This window comes from Callorhinus ursinus, unplaced genomic scaffold, assembly GCF_003265705.2.
Source record: "Callorhinus ursinus isolate GAN/ISIS: 27379988/994484 unplaced genomic scaffold, GSC_fseal_2.0 scaffold3, whole genome shotgun sequence".
Lineage (NCBI taxonomy): Eukaryota > Metazoa > Chordata > Mammalia > Carnivora > Otariidae > Callorhinus > Callorhinus ursinus.
Window position 1 is genome coordinate 28,030,438 of NW_027397065.1, and position 21,558 is coordinate 28,051,995.

General features: G+C 37.5%; 1 protein-coding gene and 1 non-coding gene across 6 annotated transcripts in view; both read right to left on the reverse strand.

Moving 5' to 3' along the window:
* NSD1 (nuclear receptor binding SET domain protein 1) overlaps positions 1-21,558 on the reverse strand; it is a 148,071-nt gene that overhangs the window by 41,433 nt on the left and 85,080 nt on the right. For 4 of the 5 annotated variants that reach the window (XM_025866964.2, XM_073889549.1, XM_025866963.2 and 1 more), the window contains 6 exons: positions 12,483-12,607; positions 9,285-9,555; positions 7,979-8,088; positions 5,873-5,948; positions 2,524-2,642; positions 1,469-1,612 (listed from right to left, as the gene is read on the reverse strand). In XM_025866964.2, the coding sequence (XP_025722749.1) occupies positions 1,469-1,612; positions 2,524-2,642; positions 5,873-5,948; positions 7,979-8,088; positions 9,285-9,555; positions 12,483-12,607 (845 nt within the window). The remainder of the gene's footprint in view (positions 1-1,468; positions 1,613-2,523; positions 2,643-5,872; positions 5,949-7,978; positions 8,089-9,284; positions 9,556-12,482; positions 12,608-21,558) is intronic. The other variant, XM_025866966.2, reaches the window with a different exon arrangement.
* TRNAN-GUU (transfer RNA asparagine (anticodon GUU)) lies at positions 5,476-5,548 on the reverse strand. Its single transcript has one exon. It is a non-coding gene; the product is annotated as a tRNA-Asn (tRNA).

Below are 21,558 nucleotides of genomic sequence, written 5' to 3' on the forward strand. Positions count from 1 at the left end.
AATGCCATAAATATTACCTACTTTCTTTTGTATATTCACAGTGCCAGTGATACCAGCTTTCATGTACAATAAACAAATTCGCCATCACCATTTAAACAGGAAAACTTCAATTACAGTATATATCAAAGAATGTTTTCAAGTTAAGCAAATGTTACGGACTAACCCTTTAGCAGGGATGACCATGTAATTTCATCTTTCAAAATGGTAACCATGTGAGTGAAAGGACACGATATTAATAAATTAAACAAGGACAACAGATAAACAAAGAGTGATCCAAACAATCCAGGACCACAATGCAACTATCTCTTTAACCATTTTTTGTTGATAATCTTTGTGGCCATATAGTCTTTAAGGACAAACACTGTGTGTGGGTGCTGATCTGAATATGATCAACCTTCTTTATATAATAGTGAAAATGAAAAAACAAAAAAACTGAGTTGAAATTCTATTGTTTATCATAACATATTCTGGGCTTGGGTTAACTTTTGTTTTTTAGCCGTTTCAATAAAAAAAAAGAAAAAAAAACTAATTATCTTCAACTTTTTATAGGCCAGCTTTTAAGAATTTACAAAGGTAAATCAAGCCCATAAAAAAGAGAACATAACTAAAGCATCCATTTAATTGACTCTACTCCCAAGTCTGATAAAGGCTTTTTACAGAGAGGCAACACAACATAGTGATTAGCTCTAAACTCAGACTGCTTGAGTTTGAATCCTGGCTTTGCTGTGTGACTATAAGCAAGTTATGTAACATCTCTATGCCTCAGTTTCCTCATCTATAAAAATGAGGACAATAATGGTAATCTACTTTACAAGACTGTTATGACTAAATGACTTAATATTTATGTTTTTATTTATATTTTAAATTTATTTATTTTCCTGGAAGTGGGGAGGGACAGAGAATCTTAAGCCTGATGTGGGCCTCGATCTCACAACTCTGAGATCATGACCTGGTCTGAAATCAAGAGTCGGCTGCCTAACCCAGGCGCCCCCGGAATATTTATAAAGTGATGGAAACTCTTGACACACAGTAAACACTGTATAAATACTTACTAAATAAATATAAAAAGGCAGGTGGTAGATTCTCTGAAGTCACTACTTTAAAGGAAAAGAAATCTTAAAGTGAAAATTTCCCTTGCAGCATTCCTTAGAAACCCAGAGATTCTCACACCATGAAACATACAGGAAAATGATCTTTAAGCAATCACCAGATTCACCTTCTCCCATCTCAGACCGGCTTCATGGAATCTACTCATGGGTAACAAGGGCAAGTGATTGACCAACACTAAATATTTCTTTTCCTTTCTCTTTTTGTAAAAAGGGGTAAGACTTAAATCCTTAAAGGGAAGTGACTCTACTGGAATCATCCAGGAAAATGTTTATTCTAACCATGACTGGGTTATCAAGAGATGGAGAGGGCTTCTCTTAAAAGACATGCAATCAAAATCCAAGTGGGCAACATCCTCTACCTGACAAACATTCTCCTTGAGTGCAGCTCCTCCGCCTCGTTCGCCCTGCAGCTTTTTAGATGCCGGCATCCCATGATCATTTTCTACACCCTCCTCAACAGTCTCCTTAGGGCTTGCAGCCGTTCTGTGTGTCATCAGTTCTCCCTTGCAGAGAAAAAATAATGTCCCACATCTGTATTATTGATGTCTCCTCCATCTGACCCCCTCCCTCTGGGCTGCTATTTGTCTAGCCATTAAGCACTTACAGATGTTCAGCCAATCACGCGGGCGGACTGCATGCAATGTTAGTTCTAACCCTGCTGTGATTGGGCGGGTAGTGGGCGCCTCATGCCCTGCCACTAACTGCTCTGAGGCTGTTCCACTGGAACTTTTTGAGCTGTTCCATTTTAAGGTTTCACTAAGGGAGAGAAAACATTCTTAAGTTTATTTGATTACTTATTTATCCTTCCAAGATCAGTGTTTCCTAAATAATGCCCCCCTTGGGCATTCTATTCAATTTATCCTGGAAAGAAACACTCTGTATCATAATGTGTAAAGCTGACCTCACTTGTTCTAATTCTCCTTTAACCTGAGTTGAAAAGCCAGAGATAGCATCAATGACTGCACTGATGCTCTACAAGGAAATGGTTTTAAATCTACCTTTGTTTTTTGTTTCCTTAAAAGCCAATGTTTACAAACATTAGTCTAAAATTAAGCAGTTGATGGTCTCAAGAAATAAGCAAATGAGTTTCCCTTCTAATTGTAGCAGTCTCAACTTTTAAAGGGCAATACCCAAGTTCATTCGGATCATATGGTTACTTGGTATTGTACTTTGGTTTTAGAAAAAGCTTACTTCGTGATGAAAGTTACAAAATTTATCAGATACCTAGAGCATAGGATCCGATCTTTTAAAAAGATCATACCCATAGTTGCCATATATGTCTTCTTACAGCTATTATTAGCTAGTTTCAGTAAAACATTATTCTTAAGTAAACTCAAGGGAAAGAGGGGTGTGGCCTCTACTGTGAAAAGTAGATTTTCTTTGGAAGGTCAAAAGATGAGGAACTGAGTAATACCTCTGAGGTTGGAGTTTCTTTTGATGAGTCGTCATTTTTCATTTTTTTACAGTGCACCTTGGCTGTAGCATGCCTCTGTCGTTTTCGCTTCCTTGGTTTATCAAATATCTTGGTAGTGCCTATGACAGGAAAACATGCGTTACCTGCTGGCTATTCACTCACAAGTCCAAGAAATCCTACCTTCAACTAAAAGGACCTCATCGAATTATGGAATGTTAGAGTAAAAAACTAGTCTTAAAGTCCATTTAATTCCCCAACTTAGCAGATGAGGAAAAAGGGCACATTTACCCATGACTATGTAACTAGTTGGGGAAATAGCTACACATATATGAATTGTCTCATACAGATTAAATGGTAAATGAATAAGTAGGTTAAAGCAGTTTCATTTTACATGACTGAAGTGAAAGACTTCACAGTTCCTCAAAGGACTTCAATATCCTATAGATGGGGAGGAAATACATTTAGTAGTCAGGAAAAGATACTAAAACCCGACCTCCACAATTAAAGATAGTAAATTATATCACTATATGATTTAAGGATTAAGATAAAAAGCAGAAATACAAACATCTGGCTTGGGGAAAGGGGAGACCTCCCCCAAAACATTTAGTGGCTTAAAGGATATTCATGCAATAGTACTAAAATCTTGAACATCCAACAAAATGTATGATCTAACCTGGCATATTTACAAAATGAAATTCCAGTCTCTCCCTCATTGTCTATTACATATATTTCAACTTTTTGTTATAGAAATATCAAGAGGAATCTCAAATGGTATTTCATAAAATATTCCAGGATAATTAGGCTAGGTATCAACATGAAGGCTAGACTTTGGAAAACTGGCTTAGTATTCTCTTTCTTGGGATTGCCTGATGGAGATGGAGAAGCTCTGCTATCAAAGCTACCAATCACCTATGACTAAAAAATTAATATGACAGCAGAATAAAGGTTCAAAATTCTCAGGAACTGAAACAGCTGATGAAATTTATACAAGATAAACTACAGGTTGTACATTTTATAAAAGCTGGACTACAAAAATGTAAGAGCTGATATTTTGAAAGGTTTTTTGTTTTAAAGCAAGCAAGCCAATCGGTGAATCTATGAAATTTTATATGAACACAAGCTTAACATAAGCTAACATACTACTAGGTTTACTTACTAGAAAACATGGGTCATATTTAAAGATGTGCTCATTTAAGGGGTGCCTGAGTGGCTCAGTTTATTAATCGTCTGCCTTTGGCTTGGCTCAGGTCATGATCCTGGGGTCCCAGGACTGACCACTGCATCAGGCTCCCTGCTCAGTGGGTAGTCTGCTTCTCCCTCTTCTTTTGCCCCCTCCACCCCTTGTGCTCGCTCTCTCTCTCAAAAAAAAATAAATACAATCTTTTTTTTAAAAAGTGCTCATTTGAGATCACATGTAGTGCTGCCTGGGTGGCTCAGACGGTTAAGTGTCTGCCTTCAGCTCAGGTCACAGTCCCAGGGTCCTGGGATGGAGCCCTATGTCAGGCTCCCGCTCAGCAGGGAGTCTGCTTCTCTCTTCCCCTCTGCCCCTCCCCCTGCTTGTGTACTTGCTCTCTCTCTCTCTCTCTCTCAAGTAAGTAATAAAATCTTTTTTTTAAAAAGATCACAAGTAATATAACCTTCCCATGATACCCTTGGCTGGCAGACCACATCTGATGCCATGTGATGAAATCTGGGCTAATGTCTCAGAAATGACACTAATCAATAAACAGCACTGGCAGATGAATGATCAAAGTGGTACAAAGAATAGGCCTGGAAAAAATCTGGAGTGAATAACAAGATGGGAGTGTGGCCATGAATTTGGTCAGTTCTGGATTTAGTCCCCCAACCCTGCCACCTCTTTCACCTTCATGTTTTTCTATAAAACAAGGATAATATGGATAATATCCTAAATCTCTGTAATGCTTTAGATGGATTAGAAGTTAACAGTCCTGGGGCGCCTGGGTGGCTCAGTCGTTAAGCGTCTGCCTTTGGCTCAAGTCATGATCCCAGGATCCTGGGATTGAGCCCTGCATCGGGCTCCCTGCTTCTCCCTCTCCCACTCCCCCTACTTATGTTCCCTCTCTCGCTGTGTCTCTGTCAAATAAATAAATAAAATCTTTAAAAAAAAGAAGTTAACAGTCTTAAAGCAATGGACTGAGCAAACAAAAGATCTGGTAGAGGAAATGCTCAAACTACAATATTCTATCTGTTACTGAATTTCATTCAGTAGGCAGAACCAAGATCACCATGTATAACTTTCAGGAGTCAGATTCAAATGCAATCTAAAAGATTTCCAAGCCTGGTGCCTGGGTGGCTCAGTCAGTTAAGCATCTGACTCTTGATTTCAGCTCAGGTCATAATCTCAGGATCGTGGAATCGAGCCCTGCGTTGGGCTCTGGGCTGAAGGCAGAGCCTGCTTAGGATATTCTCTCTCCTTCTCCCTCTGCCCCTCCCTGCTCATACTCTCCCTAAAAAAATAAAATAAACTTCAAAAAATATATATAAAATATAAAAGATTTCCAAGCCCTTAAAAGAAGCAACTACATGGACCACACTCAAAATATAAGCTTTTTCAAGCTTATGCTCACTCACCAAAAATCATAGATGTGACAAAAGAAACTAAGACTATTTGTGAAAAATAGGCTTAGAAGCCTTGTAATTTCCCTCTCAACTCAGATTCCACATTTTCTGTCCTATAGAATAAAAACTGAATCAAAGCCAAGAAAGTAATGATTACAGTTAGAGAATCATCTAATAAGAACATTAAGTAGCAGATTTTCTTTATTGTTCCTAACTTTTCCTTACTCCATGTAACTAATTTCAGCATAAAGCTGAAAATGATCATCCAACTTTCTAGTGTCATGCATCATGTTAGGAAGCATATTCAGGCAAACAAGATTGGGGTTTTTTTTTTTTTTAGATTTTATTTTATTTATTTTTAAGTAATCTCTACACCCAATATGGGGCTCAAACTCATGGCCCTGAGATCAACAGTCTCATGCTCTTCCAACTGAGCCAGCCAGGTGCCCCTTGGGCAAATAAGTCTTGGAAGTTGCAACCTCACTGGTCTTGCTTACATATGTAACAACTTTTCTAGTTAGCTGAGGAGGTGCTTCATAGTTATTTTGCATTACTTTTTTTTTTTTAAGATTTTATTTATTTACCTGACAAAGACGCACACAGTGAGAGAGGGAACACAAGCAGGGGGAATGGGAGAGGAAGAAGCAGGCTTCCCATGGAGCAGGGCTCGGACCCTGGGATCATGACCCGAGCCGAAGGCAGACACCCAACAACTGAGCCACCCAGGTGCCCCATGCATTACATTTTTTTAAATCTCAAAAATACGCACCTCCACCATACTCTTTAGAATGAGATGCAGCACGTGATTCATTAATGTCATTCTCCAAGTGACCAGCTTCATAACACTACAAATAAACAAAATGCAATAGATTTACAGAGGAACAGAAAATAAACCCTTTATATTATATGCCAAATATGAACTATTATCACAGATACAGAAATCCTGGCTGTTTCTGAAAATTAAATAAACAAAATATTAATAATGGGTTGAACAGAAACTACATGGGGAAAAAAAGACATCAAAAAAACACACACACAAAAAACAGCTCCAAAAGACTCATACAAACACATACTCCTTTAGGGTGTGGGGGTTAATCAGAGATTCCCAATATATCAAGCAGATACAGAACGGTGCTCTGATTGAAGTGGTAGACAAAGAGAAAGGGTATATTTCCAGAGACCCACCATCTCAGTTCTATTCCATACCACCCTGCATTTAAAATCTATCTTCTTAAGACTGCATTTATAGCCATTAGATTTTACAAAAACTTATTTGATGAATTCTAACTATTAAAAAGCTTTGAATCAGTGCTCACTTCAGCAGCACATACACCAGAAAGTTCTGAATCATGGAATGTCTTTCTGATTTAATTGGCTGTAGATTAATATAAATGAAAGCAACATTAAAACTCAAAACAAAACACTCAGGCATCAAGAGTAATTTCCTACACATTTTATTCCCCTACTACTAATGCTTGTATGAATCAGTTCCAGTCCAAGCAAGTGTCTTCTACAATAAAAATATTCTTCAGCAGGACTGTAAAACAAAATTTAGCGGCCACAAAAAGTCAACATAACAGATGCTATTCTTGCTATAAAGTTCCTAAATTTTGAGGTCAAGACAAGCTAAAATACGGCAGTGAATTTCCAAATGCTCACTATATACATTAATCAAATCATTAACTTATGTATGTCAATTAATTATATCTCAATAAAACAGGTAAAGTATCATTCACTAAGCTGGCCCAAATTCTGATTTTCTTTAAAATTTGTCATTACCTCACTTGTAGCAGTAATGCAACAGCCTTACATAATTCACCTTGTATAATACTACTAAATTTATCACCTGTTAGCAAATGTTACTTCCATGCTCAAAATATTCAAATGAATCATAGTTTCCTTGTCCCTTACCACCTACCTCTTCCAACAATCTTGCAAGTGGCTAAGATTTGAATAAGACAAAGTCAAGAGAGAAAGCACTGCAGAAGGAAACTATCACAGCCTTACTAGGACATGTCTTAGGAAATGGACTTTGAGAAGAGTAAAAGACTTAAAGGATATAATGCAGACTTTAAAATGAGGTACAAACACACGAATAAATTGAGTTTTACAATTACATGCTAATCCAGATGGGTGAATAACTCACAAAAACAAAAACTAGGATCCTCAATACAGGATTAAATGATAGAAGCCTGTTATAGCTGATAAAAGTCTAAAAACTCTTTATTTGATTTGCTTACAAATCTGCATTTTTCCTTTAAAGAAAGAAAATTTTAATAGGAAATCTGTGCACCCTAACAACTGAATTTCTAACACACTGAGTTACTCCTCACACATATGAGCAACAGGATGTTCCCTAAAAATTAATATCCAGGAAAATAACCTTCTATTTCCACCTACCATTTAATGATGCCTTCTTGGCCAATAAAAACCATGTTTGCAAACTCAAAAACTTAGGTTCAAATGTTTCTGCCTGGTATATAAATGAGCGGAGTCTTTTCTGAGGTGTTATGCAGACAAGGCAATGGGATAAGAGTAGGTTAGTGGCTCACAGAGACAGAGGTGAAGTAGAAAGCAGGTGAGGTTTTAATCCCAGAAAAGAAATAACAACACACACACACTATACTCAATTTTAAAAGCTCTTTTCATTTTCACTTGAAAAGAACATCTAAAACCACCTGATACTCATGTCCACAAAAATGCAAAACAGCTTCTCAATATAGGATCTCTTAGACCAAACGAGTATACTCTGACATTCTGTAATGTCTATGTATGTGTGCATCAATGTTGCTAAGTATTCCTAAAAGATTTGTTTTTAAAATCCCATATTTACATATGGTTTAATCATATTTTAGAATTGACTAAAATAACATACCTTTTTAGAAAGGCCAAGATCCCCTTTCTTGGGCATAAATCCAGGGTCTAAATCATTGGATTCAAGAAGTTTCTTAGTTGGTTTTCTCTGACGTTTACTTTCATAATTTCCTGAAATGCATGTATCTTTTCATTAGATGATTTAGAAACTAGGCACAAACTAATTAAAAAAAAAAATCTATTATGCCACAGAAAAATGAGTCACCATATTTTTTTATGTTTTCCTCCTCATCTTCTGGGGAGGGGCAGGATAGGAATGTATTTATTTATTCTAAAATATTAGTTAACATAAAAAAACAGGAAAACAATTCTCAATACAAACAAACTAATCTGAAAATGTTCTTACGTCTGTCTGTGTGTCTGTGTATCATCAAAGGACTAAGGGAGAAATCAAAAGGGCAGAACTATCTTAATTAATTGATAGTAAAGACAAAAAGAGAAGTGAGGTGGAGTAGAGCCTGAATTCTGGGAATAGGACCAAGATTAGAATTTTTATTCTGCTCCTGAACAAACAAAAAACATATTTACTTTGTAGGACTGTTCTTAAGAATCATATACAAGAGCCTAATAACAGTTTGGTACATGCTAAATTATGAAACAGTATCTTTACTATTTTTAAATTCTTTTTGATTCTGTCTTACTTGATTAATAAGCACAACTGGGATTTTTTTTTTAATAAAGGACTATCATCCCAAGCTATTGCTGGGAATATAAAAAAGTTACATCCAAAATTTTCCTTGAGTGACTACAATATTCAAAAATCAGAAGGTAAATTAGAGACAGTATGTTTACATTCAACTCACACCAGGTGACATGTATATAAAGAATGATAAAGTGAAAAACAATTGGTAATTAACTTAAAGGGAATATTTACACTTAGCTACTTACAATGTATCGGGTAAATTACACTATGATGTCCATTTCATAAAAGAAACAAGTTCAGAGGTTAAACAACTTCCTAAGTAACACAAGAACTGACAGAGCTAGTATCTAAAGCGTAAGTTTCATGTGTTTATTAGTGTGTAGAGCCCCTCTCCCAAACCCTGCTATCCTGAGTGTTGACTCACACCTGTTTGATCAACAACATGAAGAGTAACAGTGGAGTAAGGAGAGTTGTTTTTAAAACATGTCTTCTGGACAGTGTACCACCAATTCATGGTTATTAATTATATCAAATTAGGCGGCACTTTCAGGATTTCCCAGGACAAACGTGGGTAGCTTGCTGTACAGAGATTCACTATTGGCTTTTCATCACAACATACTAAAATCATATCTACTTACATTCTGAGACCCCATCCCCATCTTACCTGGTGTTTTAACTAGCAATTCCTCAGACTCAAGGGCAGGCCGTGGAGAGACTTCCGGAGCCACAGGCACAGACAAGGTCAGCTGTGGCAACTCAGCATGTCCACCTCCAAGTTCTGACTGAGCCAAGGGCCCTTCCAAAAATGGAGCCTCCCTTTCAAGAACTGGAGGCTCTTCTTTGGTTGAAATCAAAGAATTCTCATCCACCTGCTTGTTCTGAGCACTAGCTCGACATCGGGCTAAAAGGTTTTCCTCTTCACAGCGGGAACTTACCTAAGAGCAAAAAATAAAAGTAGAATCCATAGACCAAAGTTGCTATAATTTCAGTGTCAAAAAGAGTAATACACTTAATGAAATTCTGACACATGCTACAACATGGATGAACCCTGAAGATATTACGCTAAGTGAAATAAGCCATACACAAAAAGACAAATATTGTATGATTCTACGTAGATGAGGTTTACCTAGAACAGTAAAATTCATCAAGACAGAAAATAGATTGGGGGAGGATGGGTGGCTCAGTCAGTTAAGCATCTATTGGACTCTTGATTTTGGCTCTGGTCATGATCTCAGGGTCATGAGATCGAGCCCCACACTGGGCTCTGTGCTAGGCATGGAGCCTAAGATTCTCTCTCGGCCCTCTGTCCTACCTCTCCCCAACATGCGTGTGTGCGCTCTCTCTCTCAAAAAAAAAAAAAGAGGAAGAAGAAGAAGGAAAAGAAAATAGAATGGTGGTTGCCAGGAGCTGAGAGGAGAGTAAAGTGGTAAGTTATTTTTTTTAATAGGTACAGAAATTTAGTTTGGAAACATGAAAAAATTCTAGAGATGATGGATGGTGGTGATGGTTCACAACAATGTGAATGTACTTAATGACACACAACTGTATACCTAAAAGTTTAAATTACAAACTTTGTTATATATATTTTAATTTTTTAAAAGGGAAAAAATGCAGTTGAAATACACTAAAGCTATATAAAAATTCATTAATGCCAGTGATAACGCTCCCTACCCACAAAAAGATTTCCTAATATGTCACCAATAAAGCAGCTAATAATGAATTCCCAATGTTAAGTTAGTAAATTAATAGGAAAGAAATAAGCATTTATGCTTCCTTTCATTATATCAAGAAAATAAAGTGTTCAGTTAATGAGACAGTTCGCCAGCTAGTAAAAGTAGAAGAAATAATAAAATCTGTAAGTTTTCATTTTATAACCCCTAATGAAATTATTGATACAGACAAGGATTCTTCGACTGAAATTTTTATTTTTTTTGAAAGATTTTATTTATTTATTTGACAGACACAGCGAGAGAGGGAACACAAGCAGGGGGAGTGGGAGTGGGAGAACAGGCTTCCTGCTGAGCAGGGAGCCCGATGCGGGGCTCGATCCCAGGAACCTGGGACCATGACCCGAGCTGAAGGCAGACGCTTAATGACTGAGCCACCCAGGCACCCCTCGATTGAAATTTTTAAAAGCCATCAGGGAAATGGTGGATAGAGAAGAGGACATTCTTTTGAAGCCAAAGTAATTACAGACATGCTGCTTCATTTTTTTAAAGATTTTTTTTTTATTTGATTTGATTTGTTTATTTTAGAGACAGAGAGAGCCTGCGAGCAGGGCAGAAGAAGACAGGGAGAGAAGTAGACTTCCTGCTGAGTGCGGAGCCCAATGCAGGGCTTGATCCCAGGATCCTGAGATCATGACCTGAACTGAAATCAAGAGACAGACGCTCAACCAACTGAGCCACCCAGGCACCCCCACATATTCCTTCTTGGTCAAAGGGAGCAAAATGACTTAAAAGAAAGGAAATCAGTCAGGACTCTGGACAACTTCTAATGTCATGCAATATATGACACAATAGCACCTATAATTTAATCTAGCTAAAATTGTTTAACTTGAATCCATCAAATTATTAGTTATAATTTCCACATAACAAGGGAGATAGAGAAGCGTTTAGTGAAACATATGAAGAAGCAATCATACAAATCTAGAAGGGGGATACTGTAAAGGTTTCTCATTACTTAGGGTCATGAAAAAAGGGGGACTGTTCTGGATTTAAAGAAATTTAAGAAATCTAACAACCAGATATAACGTGTAGTCCTAGAATGAATAAACCAAATGTAAAGGTTAGAGGACAAGTGAGGGAATCTGAATATGGATTTGTTGTTATTAGATAAACTGATCTTATAAGATGCAGTAAAATTAAATCATTTATGAAGGAAAATGTTCTATTCTTTAGAGGTGAATATTATTTAGGGATAGAAGGTAAAATGTCTCTAATTCACTGTAAAGTAACTGAGCTTAAAAAAATTGAATTAAGCAGGGCGCCTGGGTGGCTCAGATGGTTAAGCATCTGTCTTCAGCTCAGGTCATGATTGAACCCCACGTCTGGCTCCCAGCTCAGCAGGGAGTCTGCTTCTCCCTCTCTCTGCCTCTCCCCTTGCTTGTGCTCTCCTCTGTCTCGCTATCTCTCTCTCAGATGAATAAATAAAATCTTAAAAAAAAAAATTGAATTAAGGGGTGCCTGGCTGGCTCAGTTGGAAGTGTCTGCAACTCTTGATCTCAGGGTCATGAGTCTGAGCCCCACATTGGGTGTAGAGATTACTTAAAAATTTTTAAAAAAATTGAATTAAAAAATAAAGCAAATAAGGTATCAATAGCATTTGTTTAAAAAATTATAATCCTGGGGGTTTCGGTGGCACAGTCAGTTGAGCCTGATTCTTGGCTTTGGCTCAGGTCATGATCTCGGAGTCGTGAGATCGAGCCCCACATGGGGTCCATGCTCAGCACAGAGTCGGCTTCAGATTCTTTCCCTCTTCCTCTGGCCCTCCTCTACATGCTCTCCCTCTCAAATAAATAAATCTTAAAAAATAAATAAATAAAAATAAAAAATTATGATCCTACCATATTTTATATTCTACATTTTTAATATTTTGTCATAATAATATTCCTAAATCATTACTCTCTGAAAGCAAAGGGAGAAAAAAATTTATATATATATATACTACTCACAGTGCATAGAGCCATTTATACCTTTCATGTATATTCTAAGTAGTGCCAAAAGCTGGCGGTAAAAAATGGAAAAAGCAAGATCCCAGTTAAGGAAATTATTATCCCATGCAGACAAAACATGATATTGAAGGCAAAGCTGCAATATCCTAAAAGTACTGATGAAAAGACTATTAAAATGGTGGAATATACCTTGTGCACCTGTTCCTGCACCTTCTTTTGTTTTTTCTTAGGAGCAAATATCTGATCATATTCTTCTGTATATTCCAGAAGCCACTTGCTTGGCTTCCTAAGGCGTTTCTTCTCTGACCGCACAGCTAAAAGAGGAGAAACAAGTTCATATTAACCAAAATGTTAGAGGAAAGCCCACTGCTTTCATGCAACCATCCCTGTACTCTCAAAGGTACAGAGATGGGAAACTCTCAAAAACAATCTGCTTAAGCTCTAAGAGGCTAAAAGTGATTTCCTATGGTTTATCACATATGGAAGTTGAGGGGGGAGATTGAGAGCAACTTTTGTTGCTCTATACAAATATACACAGCCCATCTGAAGTTAAGGGAAAGATAAAAAAAAGATTAATCTGAAACTAACTAGTGTCCCATAGTGACAGATACAGCTAACGTTAGAATATAATCTAGGAGCGCCTGGGTGACTCAGTTGGTTAAGTGTCTGCCTTCGGCCCAGGTCATAATCCCAGGCTCCTGGGATCAAGCCCAGCATCGGGGGTGGGCCCTGCTCAGGGGGAAGTCTGCTTCTCCCTCTCCCTACCCCCGCCCTCATGTTCTCTCTCTCTCTAATAAATAAATAAAATCTTAAATAAAAGTCTAAATCAAGCAAATTCATAAAATATACCATAAATTATTTTAATAACACCTCTCCGGATTACACAGAATACAAGACAGATATTTCAGATAGAATATTTATCTAATCAGTACTACCATGTGAATTTCAAAAGCACTTTCCACACACTTCATACCATAGTTGTGATGTGAGTTTCACATTAGAAAACTGAGGAATATTTCTAAATAGAATCATTAAAAAATATAATTATGTGTATACCATTACCTCAATGACATAAAAAGCATATGGCACGTATGCCAAAGACAGAAAATAAGATAAAAATACAGAGTTCGGGGTACCTTTTAAGAAAAAAAAAATGTCATGTTTTATGGTCAAAATTTCAAAATATCGGGCGCCTGGGTGGCTCAGTTGGTTAGGCGACTGCCTTCGGCTCAGGTCATGATCCTGGAGTCCTGGGATAGAGTCCCCGCATCGGGCTCCCTGCTCAGCAGGGAGTCTGCTTCTCCCTCTGACCCTCCCCCCTCTCATGCTCGCTCTCTATCTCTCATTCTCTCTAATAAATAAAATCTTAAAAAAAAAATTCAAAATATCATACCTTTCTTTGAATTAATGGTAAAACAAATATCTATTATAATTTCCCAATACGACTGTGTCCCAGTTTAACATGTTATAGTCATTTTATAAGGTCTTTGGGAGCAAAAGCTAATGCATACAGAATGTAGGATATAGTCTACTCAAGAGGCAAGAGGTATTTCATGACACAATAACCTCAGAAGAAACTACTTCTGCCTCAGTTGAATGAGGAACACTGGTGTTCTTTCAATCAAAGAAATGCAAAAGTTGAGACCAAAAGGAAAAGGTCAAATCATAGGCACAGTAAACTTGGCAAAGGCTTTTACTCCTTAGATAGCACATATGGAAAAAAGCCATAAAACTTTGTTAGGATGAGATATGAAAAATAATTTTTTTCTAATTCTAATTACTGTAATTTCATAGCAATAAATAGTAGTAATATACCACCTAGTTTAACTATTTAAATCTAATATAAAAGAAGTTGAAAACTTATATTCACCCAAAAACCTTCACATGGATTTTTAAAGCAGCTTTATTCATAATTATCAAAACTTGGAAGCCACCAAGATGTAGGTGAATGGATAAATCAACTGTGGTATGTACAGATAATAGAGTATTATTCAGCACTAAAGAGATGAGGTATCAAGCCATGAAAAGACATGGAGGACACTTAAATGCATATACCAAGTGAAAAAAGTCAATGTGAAAAGGCTATATATATGATTACATACATACATTCTGGAAAAGGCAAAACTATGAAGACAATAAAAAGTGGTTACCAGGGGATGGGTTGGGGAGGGCATGCACATGGGAGGGAGGAATAGATAAGCAGAACACAGAGGATTTTTACAGCAGTGAAGATACTCTGTATGATACCATAATCATGAATACAAGTCATTATATATTCGTCCAAACCCAAAGAATGTACAACACCCAGAATGAACCCTAAGGTAAACTGTGGACTTCGGGTGATTATAATGTGTCAATGTAGATTTATCAATTGTAACAAATGTACCACTCCAGTGGGGGTGTTGATAATAGGGAAGGTTGTGCATGTGAGTGGACACCGACTATAGGAAATCTCTGTGTCTTCTCAATTTTGCTACAAACCTAAAACTGCTCTAAAAAAATAAAGTATTAATAAAAAATAAAAAGTTAAAATGATAGAGGCTGAAACAGTTATCAAAATTATGTAACTACAGAGCTCCCAATGTAATTATAGGGCTTGTTAAACCTTTCAACCAATGCAATTTTCCTAACTTCTCAGTTTTAGACAATAAACCTGTAAGTGACCCAAACCGGCGAGATTTCCCAAGCATTTCAAAAGAAGTTAAAATCATCAGCCAAACAATTACTTCAAATGTTCCCCTCAAATAATAATGTTTAAAAAATCTCTCTTAGAGAAAAGAAATAAGCCGAAATACATCTTGAAATAAGTATATGCATCTGTACCTGTGACAATTAATGGGTAATAACTTTACGCTCTGAGGCAAATAGATTATGCCTTTAATATATTCCCATTAGATAGCATCCAAATTTTCAAACACCAATGACATTTTTAAACACAAATAAGACCAAAGAAATGATAGGGAATAACATGGGTTTACTATGTGCATGCAAGTCACGGTTCAGCCATTTAACATTCATGAATTTCTAATCTTCACTTCAAGGTAAGTTATGACATCACCATTTCATAAAAAATGTAACTGAGAGGTGTCTGGCTGGTTCAGTCAGTAGAGCGCTACTCTGGGTCTCAGGGTTCTAAGTCTGATCCCCACATTGGGTGTAGAGATTACTTAAAAAAAATAATAATAACAACTGAGGCTCAAAGAGGAAAGTGCCTTGCCTAAGCCCACTCAAGTTAGTCCATCACTTACAGGGCAAGTCCATGATTCCAATCAAAATCTCTCCATGCTCCAAAACCACTGGGTTCTTTTTACTAAAACAGATACCTATGCTATCACATCATCATATCCCTTATCCTATCCCATCCCCACAGCCCCCATCCATTACTACCTCCCCACATTAATTAGATCTCAGTCCTAGACAGGTTATATTCTGTCTTCTTAGAAGGTTCCATGGGCTAATCCATCCCCTCTTTCCTCCTGAAGCTGCTGTCCCCCATTCTGTCTTTGGGTTCACTTGTCTCACAGAATAAGTTCTCAGACTAAGTTTTAGTCCTTCAGTTCTTTATTTCCTTAAGATCCACAAGAAAATTGGCAAAGAGCACAAAAGGCTGGAAATTAATGTAAAAACTGTATCTGACATACTACAGGTTCCTGCACAAGTACATACATTGCAGGCAACCCTCTTGGGTCCCCTCCCTCCTCGGGAGCTTTGTACTATCACTTTGCTATGCTCAATAAACCTTGTTTTGCTGCCCCCCCAAAGAAACCCCCCACAAACAAAAAACCTCAAGTACATACATTGCTCCTCACCAACATTATATGAAACAATCCTTTAAAGGTTTAGGGTTTGGCAAACTACCAATGTGACTGTTTTAGTTAATAAATTTTACTGTAATATAGCCATGCTCATTTGTTTACCAATGGCTTATGACTGCTTTTGTGTCACAAAGAGTTAAGAGTGACAGGAGACAGTATGGCTTGCAAAGCCTAAAATATTTACTATTTGTCCTTTTAAGAAAAAGATTACCAATTAACCCTCTTAAATGTACAACAGGGTAACACACTGTAAATGAAAACAGCCTGGCCACAATTGAATGACTTAAAACCCAAAAGGTCTCCTGGCTGTTCCTGAGCTTCTGTTTCTTGCCCTCTTCAACCACACCTGCTACCAAGACCCCCTACTCCCACCTATGTTCTCACCTAAACTAGATTGCTCATCCGGTAAAACCACTTTTGAGTTGAAAGAAACTAGAGAACTAACTCACCATATCCAACTACTCTATAAATGGCCAAAAGGAAGTGGCTTGCCAAATTAACATAAAGAATATCAAGAACAAAAGAGGAATGTGACCTTTTGGATACTAAAGGGAAATATTAAAAGGTAGAAAATTACAAAAGCTAATGGAGAGATGAGTAAATCATGCAAACCTCAAAACATGGCACAGAGCAAATAAGAAACAGAGCAGGAGCCAAAGTATGACCTTCATTAAATTTCTTGGCAAATACACATCAAGGAAGGTTGGCCCTAGCACAGGGACAGAACCTGTTGTAAAGAATGGATATAAATTGCTCATACAGGAAGTTTAGCAGTATCTTTTTAGAGTACAGAGTGTGTACATAAACCAGCTAAAATGATAAAATATCCAAAAAGTTAAATCAACCCCAAATGTACACCAACTGAAGAACAGATACATAAAATGTGGTATATCTGTGCCCTGGAATACAATCCAGCAATAAAAACCAAATAATGATATATGCTAAACATGTATAAATCACAAAACCAGAAACATCATGCTAAATGAAAAGAGCAAGGCACAAAGAGTTACATATTTTATGATTCCATTAATATGAAATGTCCAGAAAAGGCAAATGGGAGTGGGGATAGGTAGTGGTGGATTAGTGGTTGCTGGGCTGGGAGTACAAACAGACTAACTATAAATGGGATAGAAAAATCTTACTAGGTAGAAGAAATGTTCTAAAACTGATTTATGGGAATGGTTGCACAACTCAACAAATTTACTAAAAATCACTTCCTTATGCACTTAAAATGTGTGAACCTTACGGTATATACAGTTAACTATATTCAACTATACTGAATAAAGTTTTTTTAAGACTAAATTACAAAGTTTTCTTTTTTTTCCATCAAAATGGTGAATTTTCCTAAAGGACTACAGTACTAACAGCAATATCACTCCTAACACATTATTAGCCCTTGTCATACCTCTACTTTCCTAGATCTGAAATCTCAAAAGCAAAAAGTTAAAGGAAGGGGGTAAAAGGGCAAAAATCCAAACATTTCTTCATAATAATAGTTAAGTTACTGAGTCCAACCTCTGTTGAAAACAAATGAAATGCTGTATAAAGTGTTTTAAAAATTTGTCAGCAAAGCACTGACAAGACTGTGAAGAACTACAAACCAAAAACTAACAAAAGTAATAACCCAGAAATATGGATTTTGTCCTGAGGGCTTTTTTGTGATCCTGCTAAAGAGTAAGGGGGAGCAGTTTAAAAGAGAATAAACTAGGGCGCCTGGGTGGCTCAGTTGGTTAAGCGACTGCTTTCGGCTCAGGTCATGATCCTGGAGTCCCCGGATCGAGTCCCGCATCGGGCTCCCTGCTCAGCGGGGAGTCTGCTTCTCCCTCTGACCCTCTTCCCTCTTGTGCTCTGTCTCATTCTCTCTCTCTCAAATAAATAAATAAAATCTTTAAAAAAAAAAATAAAAATAAAAGAGAATAAACTAGTGCCCCAAAGGACTCTATCATCAGAGTCACAACAAAGCAAAAGTACACCATGTCCAAATCTCCAGAAGACCACAGGGAAAGGCACTTTGGCACAAAGCAGAAGGGGAGCAAGAGAGAGAATAAGTCCTTGAGAAGCTGTGATTGGTCCTCCTGTGTATTTGCAGTTCCCATAAGAAAATCAATCAATGTAATTAATACATCATGTTAAGAGAATAAAGGGAGTAAAAAAGGAATGATCATCTCAACAGACACAGAAAAACCATCTAACAAATGAAGTATATAAGGGAACTTTCTCAACCTGAAAGGCCATCTTTCAAAGTCATAGCCAACATCACAGTTAATGCTAAAAGACTGGATGCCTTCTCCCTAAGATCGGGAACAAGACAAGAATGCCTGTTTACTCCACTTAAGCTTAACACTGTTCCGGAGGCTTCAGCTGAGGAATTAGGCAAGAAAAAAAAAAAATAAAAGACATCCAGATTAGAAAGGATGAAGTAAGACTTTCTCTATTAGTCGATGACATGATCGTGTACAAAGAAAATCCTAAGCAATTCACAAGAAAACAATCAGAACTAAAAAAAAAAATGGGTTCAGCAAGGTTGCAACATGCAAAATCAATACACAAATATCAACTATATTTCTGTATACTTGCAATGAGCAACCTAAGAATGAAATTAAGGAAACTATTTCTAAGGAGCATCAAAAATGAATAAAATTTTTAAAAACAATAAAATACTTAGGAATAAACTGAATAAAAGCACAAGACTTATACACAGAAAACTACAAAACATCATTGCAATAAATGAAACACAACTAAATTAATGGAAAGCCATCCCTTGTGTAGAGTTTAGAAAACTTAATATTAACAATAGCAACACTGCCCAAAATGACATACAGATCTAGTACAACCCTTATCAAAATCCCAGGTGGTTTTTTGCAGCAATTAACACACTGGTCCTAAAATTAAAATGGAAATGTGAAGATCCAGAAAAGCGAAACAATCTTGAAAACAAAGTTGGAGGACTCATAATTTCCAATTTCAAAACTACAATAATTAATTACTGTAAAAATAGGGTAATTAAGACTTTGTGGTACTGACATAAAGACAAGAAATATATATCAAAAGAAAGGAGTTGAGGGCCCAGAAATAAATCCTCACATTATGGTCAAATGATTTTCAGCTAAGATGCCAAGACGATTCAATGGGAAAATAATATCCTTTTTAACATAAATGGTGCTGAGAAAACTGGATTAGGCAATGGTTCCTCAGACATGACACCAAAAGCACAAGCAACCAAGGAAAACACTAGACTTCATCCTAATTAAAAACACTTGTGCTTCAAAATATATAAATCAAAAATGTAAATGGTAAATCCACTAAATGTAAGAAAATACTTGTGAATCATATCCAATAATACTGAGATCTACACCAAGAATTCTTACAATTAAATAAAAAGACAAATAGCCCGATTAAAAAATAGGCAAAGGATCTAGACAGATGTTTCTGCAAAAGATTTACAGGAGACCACAAAATACGTGAAGAGATGCTTAATATCAATAGCCCTCAGGGAAATGCAAATCACAGCAAAATAATGAAATACCACATGACACTGACTAGGGCAGCTATTTCAAATAGGTGTGAGTAGAGAGGCAGAGAAACTGGATCCCTTATATATTGCTAATATGAACATAAAATGTCAAAACAGCTTTGGCAAAACATTCTGGCAGTTCTTCAAAAGTTTTATATATATAATTACCAAATGACCCAGTAATTCTGCTTCTAAATATATAAACAGTATAAATGAAAATATAGCCACACAAAACACTGCACACAAATGTTCAAATGATACCATTATTCATTCATAAAGGCCAAAAAGTAGAAACAATCCAAATGTCTAAGTTGATGAAAGAATAAAATATGGTTTGTTCATATAATGGAGTAATATTTGGCATTAAAAAGACACGAAAGGGGCGCCTGGGTGGCTCAGTCGGTTAAGCGGCTGCCTTCGACTCAGGTCATGATCCCAGGGTCCCAGGACCGAGCCCTGCATCGGGCTCCCTGCTTGGCGGAGAGCCTGCTTCTCCCTCTTCCTCTGTCTGCTGCTCTGCCTACTTGTGCTCTCTCTCTCTCTGTTAAATAAATAAATAAAAATCTTAAAAAAAAAAAAAAAAAGACATGAAACAGGGACGGCTTGGGTGGCATAGTCAGTTAAGCATCCGACTCTTAGTTTCGGCTCAGGTTGTGATCTCAGGGTTATGGGATGGAGCCCTGCACTGGGCTCTGCACTCAGCCCAAGTCTCCTTGGAGTTTCTCTCTCTCTCTGCCCCTCCTGCTTCTGCACGCATGCACACGCACTCTCTCTCAAAATAAATAAATCTTAAAAAAAAAAAAAAAAGACATGAAGAAAGAGTGACAACAGCAAGATGGCAGAACTGGCGCCCGTACACAATTGCCCTCACAGGGACACCAGAGTAACAATGGACACATCAAAATAGCTTTGAGTACTCTAGAAACCAGTTAGGAAGTTGCAGTACCCCCAGGCAAGTTCAAAGTCAAGAACTATAAGATCGAAATGGCTTAAAAAAAGAGCAAATTTACGTTATATGAGACTTCCACTCCCAATGCAGGCACAGATGAGCTCCCCTCATGGATGGGGGGTGGGATTTGGGGATGGGGAGATTGTGGCCAACATACCAGATTTTCACAGGGCTGCCCAAGAGATCAGACTGTCTAACATGACTGGGACCACTAACAGAACCCACACGGTTTGGATTCCTGAAGGCTGCTGAAAACAAGGCAGAGAATGGGCAACTTGCTGAGGAACCAGATGGTTTGCAGTGAGGTAGTCAAAGGCCAGCACAGTTTGATGAAATCAGGAGAAGGTACTAAACTTTATTCTTCTTTCTACAAAAAAAGGTTAAAGAGCAGAGCCAGCATTTGGCAATCTGGATTTCTGGAGAACTGGCCAAGGGACTGGTATATGTCTTGCGGGCTTTTGAGAGCAAATGGGGAGCCAGTACTCTTTGCATACCTGGGAGCCACTGAGAAAGAAAACAGTGGGAAGACTGTTGCAGTAACACAAGCAAACCTCCAGTACTGCAAAAAAAAAAAAAAAAACAAAAAAAACCCCTAGAGGGAGCAAGATTACAAGCCCCTGAAAAAGAAATGGCAGAATTCCCTAATTAGGAAATTACAAATACAAGCCCAGAGAAGCCCACCCTCCAAAAAAAGGATCGAGGTCCCTAGAATATCCAGCTGAGGTGATTGGTGAAAGCCTTTCCATGTCTGAAGCCAATCCCTAAAGACTAGGAGTGGTTGGGGTGCCTGGGTGGCTCAGTCGGTAAGCGTCTGCCTTCGGCTCAGGTCATGATCCCAGAGTCCTGGGATCGAGCCCCGCATCGGGCTGCTGCTTGGCGGGAAGCCTGCTTCTCCCTCTCCCAGTCCCCCTGCTTGTGTTCCCTCTCTCGCTGTGTCACTCTCTGTCAAATAAATAAATAAAATATTAAAAAAAAAAAAAAAAAAGA